This window comes from Benincasa hispida, chromosome 1, assembly GCF_027475165.1.
Source record: "Benincasa hispida cultivar pf3 chromosome 1, pf3_genome.v1.1, whole genome shotgun sequence".
NCBI lineage: Eukaryota > Viridiplantae > Streptophyta > Magnoliopsida > Cucurbitales > Cucurbitaceae > Benincasa > Benincasa hispida.
Genome location: NC_143478.1, coordinates 30552603 through 30561859, shown reverse-complemented (window position 1 = coordinate 30561859; position 9257 = coordinate 30552603). Strand labels below are relative to the sequence as shown.

At 31.2% G+C, this 9257-nt stretch overlaps 1 protein-coding gene across 2 annotated transcripts; it reads right to left on the bottom strand.

The window, feature by feature from the left end:
• Window positions 1-287: 287 nt before the first annotated feature.
• On the bottom strand, window positions 288-1442 carry LOC120090261 (CEN-like protein 1). 2 transcript variants are annotated; one of them, XM_039047830.2, is made up of 4 exons: window positions 1167-1442; window positions 1025-1086; window positions 877-917; window positions 288-646 (listed from the first exon to the last, which is right to left on the bottom strand). In XM_039047830.2, exons 1-4 carry the CDS (start codon window positions 1368-1370, stop codon window positions 426-428), a joined length of 528 nt encoding a protein of 175 aa, XP_038903758.1. In that variant the 5' UTR covers window positions 1371-1442; the 3' UTR covers window positions 288-425. The 2 variants fall into 2 exon arrangements, with proteins under 2 accessions (XP_038903758.1, XP_090162410.1); XM_090306284.1 differs by having other exon boundaries at window positions 288-641; window positions 1167-1440.
• Window positions 1443-9257: the final 7815 nt, after the last annotated feature.

The following is a 9257-nucleotide window of genomic DNA, read 5'->3' as shown; positions in this document are numbered from 1 at the left end:
AAAAGAGTTGTTCAAAAAATTCATTTTTATTTAAACGCTTTTGACAAAAATGATTGAAAATACACTTCAAAAACTATTTTGAATGGTTGTCAAAGATTCCATTTTTTTTTTTTTTCAAAATGACTTATTTTTAAAATTAAATGTTTGAAAATGTATTCAAACACACTCTAAGTTGAGTTAGGGTTAAGTTGGGTAGAATTGATAATCTCTCTTATGAATATATTTTAATAGAGATGAAGAAAATATAGCTTTTATAAAGAAGGGGTTAGGGTGGTAAAAAGAAAAGGTGCCAAGAAGTGAAGGAGGCTTTATTTGTAATAAAAAAACCTTAAGGACCAGAAAAGATGATGGAGAGATAAATGGAGGAAAAAAAAAAGACAAAAAAAAAAAAAAAAAAAAGAAACCCTTCTCCTCTTGCTCTTAATTCATTTTCTTCTTGCGGCAGTTTCTCTCTGGGCATTGAAGTAAACAGCAGCGACGGGAAGGCCCAATCCATTGGCCTCAGAGAAGTTTCTTGTGTTGAAATGGGCTCTTGACAATGACGATAATCTCACCGTCTGTCGCCCTCGCTGCTTGAACAACACGAACACGTAACGATGAATTCCAATCTGCGGCTTCGGACTCTCGTAACTCATCATCTCCTTCCCTAATTCCAAAACAAAATCGTTATAAAACGGAACGTAAAAATGTGAGATGTTGAGAGCTAGGAAGATGCAAGCAAGAGGGTATAGTTGAGGGAGTGGTCCAAAATTATATCCTATATTTTTATAGATCAAGTTGTGGATGTCATCATGTATAAGAAAAGATTCTTGAATATTATTAACGAATGAAATTGTGCAAAGTCCAAAGAGAAAAAAAAAAATTAAAATAGCGTACCGAAAGAAGCATCAGTAGTACCAGGAATGTCTGTAACCATCCTAAAGACAAAATTAAAATAAAAACAAACATGTTCATATTTCAATTTCAACCATATATACAAAAATATGAAATAATATACCCAAATTTTAATTTATAAATTACAAACCAGTGAAGATATTCTTTAAGATAAGGATCACTTGGACTTGGAGCATCTGGGTCGATCATAATCTAGAAATTATAATTAGAAAAATATGAAAAAAAAATATATATGTATAAATATAATGAATAAGAAATTAATATATACATACCAAAGTGAAAGCTGATCTCATGTCATCACCGCCGACCTCAACGCGAGGTTTAGAAGAAATAAAAGAAGGGAGAAGCTCGTGGCCATTGGCGACTTGTTTGGAAGAACTGTAAATAACATTCATTTTCACATGTGGAGTGAAAATATCAACCACATCTCCCACAACTCTACCCACAATTAATGGCTCTATTGTACCCCTTGACATTTTTTTCTTAAAAAATAGAGTCAAATAATATATGTATGTACACAATAATATTATTATTGTTGGAGTGCTTTGGTGGACAGAAGATGATGTACATGGATGGTATTTATAGGGGTGTGGGATGTATGGTTATGACCAGTCATTTTCAAGTTCATCTCACACTTTAGATAGATTCTATTCTAAGTTAGTTAAATAACTATTTCTCTTTTTTGTTATCCTATTTATTAAAAAATATCAAAATGAGCATTTAAATTTGTATAATGCTTATACTAACAACTTCGAAATTAGATGTTCGATTCCTTCTACTCTATATATTATCAAAGAAAAATAATCATTACATGTTTAATAATTATTTCCTAGCAAAATGATCAACTTACAATGAATTAACCAGTCACTTTTATAATTTTTTTTCTATTTTCTTTCTACTCATGTTTTCAAAAAACCAATCTAAGTTTTGAAAACTAACGGTATATATAAAGTTAGTTTTGAAAAACTTATTTTTGTTTTTAGATTTTGATTAAGAATTTAAATGTTTCTTTAAAATTGGTGAAAATCATAAGAAACAAACGTAAATTTTAAAACTAAGATAATGAAAACAGTGCCTAAAATAATCATAATTGAGGTTAACCCAATGGCTATCAATTACAATAATTAAAGTTAGATTAATTATAAATTGAAAATGTGATATATACATTAGTGACTATTGAAGTTCATTTCTTAATAGTATTTCGATAAACTAAATTAAAGGACAATCATTTTTTACCTTTAGTGCTTTGCTATGAAGCGCACACACAAATATGACTACACAATATGGATACGATCGAATACGGCGATTTGTCAATTTCTAAAAAATTAAGATACGGATACGTCTAAGGATACGTCATTTTTTTAATATATATATTTCTAAAAAAATGAGGATACTGATACGTTGAAGATACATTTTTTTTCTTTAAAAAAATATAGGATATAGATAAATTTAGCATACAAGTTAATAACAATAGCACAAAATAGAATACAATACAAAAAAAGCAACATCTAAGATGTTGAAGTACAATAGTTAATAAAATGCAATAGAAAAGTGACTCATATTATAAAGAAGAAGAAGAAGATTAGAGGGAAAAATATGAAAATAAACGAAAAACTTCTTCATTGAATTGTTGAAGATATCCAAATGATTTATATTTTGGTGGATTTTGTGGGGACTCAAATGTGAAGATGGATTATAGTATAGGGTTTGGTCCATTATTTATTTATTTTTCTTTTAGTTTTGGACTCGAGTAGTGAGTTTTTTAAATAGGTTGCCTAATTTTAGATTGGGAAAGATTAGATGAGTTATTTGTCTTTTTTCTTAAAAAAAAAAAAGTACGCATAGAAATAGATACGTCAAATCGCGTATCAGATACATATCTAGAAAGTATTTGAAAATATAGATACGTCAAATCGCGTGTCAAATACGTACTGGAAAGTATATTGAAGTATCAATACGTGTCTGATACTGATTCTTTGCCTCACATGAAGTATTTGTGCTTCATAGGTGCTTTGTTCCAAAAAAAAAAAAAAAATTATAAGGCAATCATTTGAATTATCTACAATCATATAGTAGTGAATCCGGGGTAATTAATTGTATAATTTTTTTGGAAAAAAATGATTCTGTCATATAATTAAAATTTTGGGAAAAAAAATAGTTTTTTGATAACTAGATTTTGGATCTAGTTTTTATTTAGTCTCAAGTTTTAAAATGTTACACATTTAGTTCAAGTTTTGAGTTTGATTTTAATTTAATTTAGTCCCTATGTCTTAAAATGCTACAATTTTATCCTATGTGAGTTTTACTTCAATTTGGTCATTATGTTTCAAGATTTATACTTTTAATCTCGTTTTTTCACCAAATATTTACTTTTCGTCTTTAGAGTTAACTTACGTTAAAAATCGTTAAAAGAATTATAACTAATTAAGTTTCACTATTTTTATCACTTTTAAAATTTCACTTCATAATTATTTTTAATTAATTAATAGAAATTGTCATCAATGATTGAAAGTAAGTATTAAATGAAAAATTGAGGTTAAAAATGTAAAATATTAAAACCCAAGGACCAGATTGAAACAAAACTCAAATATCAGTAAATTCTGAAATTTTGGAACTAAATTTAAACAAAATTAAGAACTTAATAACTAAATCTGTAACATTTTAAAACCTAGAGATCAAATAGAAACTAAGGTAAAATTTAAGGACCAAAAAGATATTATTCCCTAAAATTTTTCTTTGAGAACATTAAAACTTATGGATTGATTTGATTTTAACTTTTATATAGATATATATACTTTATTAAATGTATATAAAGAACCTATATAGAAAGGAAACTTATATGAAGACATGCTAATTTAGAGTAATGCATGAGAGGAGATGATCGGAAAAGAGGTTAGATTTGGTAGAGTAAGTTGTCACATAGATAATAATATCCTTCCAAAGACGAGTTTGACCTTTCATTTTTTTTTCAAGCCACAAGTGTCAAAAGATTATTGAGAAATATTAATACAAAGAATTCGATGTTGAGAGCTAATTACCATTGAAGAGAACAAATTCTCTGCAAATCTATTCTACATTCAAATGAAAGGATAGACGAAGGTTGGAATAAGAGCATAATGATATTTCAAATGATCCTCGCATAAGGGCTATGCAAAAAGAGGTGGGCCAAAAATTTAGGTGTTTGATGTGTTTAATAATATATTTATACATCATAAGACTAATTATAAATACTTACTAAATATTTGGTTAAATATAAATTATTATTAATTTATTTTTAACTTTGCTTTATGTTAAAATTTGTGTATTGTTAATATTCTAAAGTCATATTTTAGGATTTTTTTTAATGTCAAATTGTTGAAACTATTTACAAATATAGCAAAATGTCACAGTCTATCAGTGACTATCATTGATAGATATCTACCAGTGTTTATGGTTTTTATCAATAATAGATAGTTTATCAGTATCTATCAATGATAGATGATAGTAATCTATCAGTGTCTATCATTAACAGATAGTGACATTTTCCTATATTTGTAAATATTTTGGTTCATTTTTCTATATTTGAAAATAATCATATAATTTATAATATATTATATAATACATAGTTTATTTTTTAAAAAAATCATTAAATATAACATGGAATACTATATTTGTTAGTGCTTTCATCCTTTGTAATATTTTTATTCTTTGTAATATAATTGTACATTTGAAATTTTAAATTAAAAATATCGAATACATTGAAAGATAAGAATGTTTTTATTCCAAAAATTGTACACAACCAGACAAGCCAAACCATTTTAATTGGACTCAATATATTTGAAAAATATAAAAAATACTCTAAATTGCCTACCAAAACAAACTATATATTTATTTATTTTGATTAAAAATCACGAAACTAAATGCAATTTTGGAGCACCTCCTTAAAACACTTTCATGGATTATCTTTTCCATGATATTGAATTTTAGTGGTTACACATAAACAAGACGCTACTCTCTAGCAATATTCTCCATAATATAAACAAAAATAAATAAATAAATAAATAAATATATATATATATAATCATCTTTTTTAAAAGAAATTTTATTGTCTTTTTTTAACTAACATAAAGATGAGCATTAAGCTATATGGGAAAAGAGTCGTGCGATGTTGGAGACGAGATTTATTCTTATGATCTACAAAAAGTTAAACAAATGAAACGAAAGTTAATATCAATTCATCATGTTGTCAAAACCCAACACGTGTTATTGATATTGGGATAAATAAAGAGTGAAGAATAATATAAACTTTTTATTCTCTCTCGCTTTATAATACCATATCTTTGGCATATGGGAATTCAACTTTTAAGGTGCTTCCCTCTGATTATATTATATGCTTTTCCCCTCAATAATTTAATTTTAGAGAAAATGTCTTATCTATAACCGATTGAACTTTACTTTAACGTAGTGGAAATTTTTCTATCATTTTAGTGCGCCATGTTTTGCCATAAATGGTATATTTCATTGCAAAGTCAATTATATAAGGAAAAACCAAAAATGGAGGGGGGGAAAGTGATGCTTATGACATATAAATAAGGACAAAAAAAAAAAAAAAAACGTTATTGATGTAAATATATATATAAGTTAAATTTACGGATATATCGATAGATATTCTAAGAAGAATCATAGATATCATGGTCAAATACAAGATTCAATAAAAAAAGATGATCTAAGAGGTACTAGCTCAACATTATCATATTTATTTGATAATAACAATATTGCTCCCAAGTCATTGTATGCTAAAAGTTTATAATATAATTGGAAGTATGTGATTCATGAGTCTCGACATTAATCCACTGCTACCAATAGGTGGATACCTTGAATCAAATTATGTTTAATTCAAATAAGGAGGTTCTAAGTCTGAGTTTTCATCACTTTCACAAGAAAGTTGTCCCCATATATAGAAAGTCGTTTTTTGGTTTTTCCAAATTTAGTTTCTTTGAAGATGAAAGTTTTGGATTGAAAATTGGAAAAAGAAAAAAGTGACATGTATAGATAATCAGACGACTTGTAGACAAAATATCCATGATAATTTCATGATATATCTACAAAATATCTGTAATATATCCATAAAATATCCACAATTTTGTTGAACTACGAAAAATATTAGCCCAAAAAGATATATCTAAGATATATTGTTAATATCGAAGATATATCGTCCAATTTGGAGAAAAATATCTTTCCCCCCAATATCTCTATTGAATATGTGATTTTATGGATATATCATCAATATATCGAGATATTTTCATCATTGCATACAAATAATTAAATTCAATTCATTTTGTTATATATCATCAATAAAAAAATCTGCAAGATTGATAAAATGTTTCACTTATTAGGATTTAGGACGATAATGCTATCATGTCTCTTTCTAATTTTCATAGAAGCAGGTAGAAAGTGTCAACATGAAAATAGTTAACTGGCATAAAACTTATATTATTGAGCTCCACATCAGAGGTTAGATTTCTTTATCTATATGTTGTTAAAAATAATAAAAAAAATAAATAAAGTGGGAAGCACCATAGAATTTTGAATGATTTATTTAAATAGTTTTTTTTTTTAACAAAATACTAGCATATGATTTATTTAAATAATTGATTCTATATTAGATTATAAACCGATACTAATGAATACTATGGGTTATTGAAATTTAAGCAATTTAGATTCATATTGAATATAAATAAAATTTTAGCTACCATTAAGTCAACCTATTGGTAGCTTAATGTCATGTGCTTAAATTTTGGATTAACCAAACATATGACATTTGGGCAATCTTACTATCTTAAGCCTAGGAATATAAATAAAATTTTGGATTAACCAAACATATGCATCAAGTAAGCCTAAGAAGAGCTTTGGCCTATCAAAGGCATTAGAGAACTTATTGGGAGGTTTTAAGAGTGGTAGGCAACTGAGTGAGTTTGAGTTAATGTTGAGAGCTTTATTAAGTCTCCAACCTTAAGTGGTTTACAATGAGCCCCTTTGGGCTATTTATAGACAAGCCCTACCGATATTGGGCATCTAAACACGCTCTAAGGAGGTCGGTAATGGCTCTCTCTAGAGCCTTCTCAATGTATCTTAGAATATTCTTGGGTCATACTAGGCCCTTCATACATTTGCAAATGCATAGTAGAACATTCTAAACCCTTCTATCCTATTCTAGACCTTTATAGAACAATATAGAGTATATACACTTAGGCTAGAGTTGGGGCATTCTAGCATGGTTTGGAGCCATCTAGAGTCATCTGGACAAACTAGCACTGTCTAGGCCTTTTTAGAGGCTTCCGGATCTGTCTAATGCTGTCTAGCACTCTCTGGCCCAACCTATGGCTGTCTCGGAATGTCTGGCCTTATCCAGGGCGCAAATGAGGGTACTGGGATAGTTCAACACCTTTTGGATCCTTTCAGGCGTGTCTAGGCTTGTCTCATAGGGACTGGGCCTTCCCACTCTATCTACAGATTTTCAGGCTCGTATAGTATGCTGACAAGTGTTTTGGCAGCATCTCGCACAATCTAGGCTCTCCGGACACGTTTAGGACGTGAGCATGCCTACTAGAGTAGTTTAGCCACTTCGGGCATATCGTAGGTGTGGACGTTGACTTCGTCCAGCGTCTTACCGATGCTTGGGAAAGAGTCGCGCACCTGCGACGCGTGCGTGTGCATGGTCATGCAGTTGGGGCATGCGTGCACACTTGGCAATGTGCATCTCAGACAGGGGCACGTGCTTGGACCATGTCCGAGTGTTTGCTTGGTCACACGCATGATCGTGCATCTCCAAGGCATGCACATGCACTTGGCCGTGAGCCCTTGATGCCTCGCCAAGGCCTTAGTTGTATGCCTAAGGCTTGGGCGTTGGCTTGCGACCTTGGCAACTCATCTAGTCATCTGGGTTAGTGCGTGTGCCACTTTTAATGGCTTTGAGGCACCTCTTTCTTGACTCCTCCCTGGATTTGCTAAAGAAGTCTTGGGCCAATTCAACGTGATTTGATGGACCATTTTTGTGGGACGTGACACTCTCCCCACTCGATTTTGCAATATCCTCGTTACAAGTGGTTTTTTCGAACATCTCATTTCCTTTATGCTTCCCTTACTGAATTGGAAGGTATTTAACCTTTGCCAACAACCTATTCTAACTTCGAGCTCTTCGGCCTCCTTCTCTTCGTATTTCTCCTAAGAGACATCTTTGGAGATGGCGCTAATTCGCTGCAAGGAGCCCATTTTTGCTTCTGCCTTTCCTTTTTCTTGCTCCATTTTGCAGGACTCAACCATTAGGGTATTTGGTTTCGTCCTATTTGGATAATTCCTAGTCCAATGTAGCCATCCACTGAAGAAACATGGTTTAGGAGGTTTGAACTTGAAGGGCTTACCTTCACCTGTAACTAGGGATTTTTCTTTCTTCCCATCATTTTTTGAGCTTCCTTAGACCTTAGGATCATGACCTTCCTCAAACTTCGACACTTTTCCTTCATCCTTTTTGGTCCTCTTCTCCTTGGATGAGTATGTTGGGATTGATGCCCTAAATGTCATAGGGTCCTATATTTTGTAAACACTTGTATGAACAAACATATCAGTGATTTATAATATTTGATATTTTATTCACTTCTGTCTATGAAATATATGATATTTTAGTTGCATTAACCACAAACCAATAAACTAACATCCAAAGTTATCATTGTAACTTAAACATGTATGTGGAGACATACAGGTGGATCGTGTTTAAGTGATAACCTAAATGGTTTGTAGTATATGGATAAGGTTGGGTACCTTATCCTGGTGACATTATGAATATGGCCTGCTTTATAAGTGTTACAAATGTTGTAAAGTGCTACAAATGATATGATCCTGATCATCATTCATGTATTAAACATGCGAGCGGGGATATTCTATACAAAAGAGTTTGTATAAGATCGGACCACGAAATGTTTAGTCTCGTTATATAACGTCGTTCATAATTGAGACTTTCATTTCACTAGGATGGCCATAGGCAACATGACCTTAATCCTGAGTGAGTTGTGAACTCCTGCCTATGCGGGTGGTCCTTTGATTTGCATGGGTGAGAGTAGCCAGATCGCCGACTCAACAAACCTACTATTTTGGGGATTCGTCTGATTGGGGAGTTAGGAACTCAGCTACACAAGATGGAATTCACTAATTCCCTGAAACAGGGGTAAGTAGATAAATAGCTTCCTTAAGGGCTGATTTCAGATCTTGAACAATGTGGCGCCACACCCTCTCTTGGCCCGAGAAAGGTTCAGTCATAGTGGGACTATGATCTATTGTTCATTAGAAGGATCGGTGGTACTTAAGGAGTTAGATGTAACTACATGGGC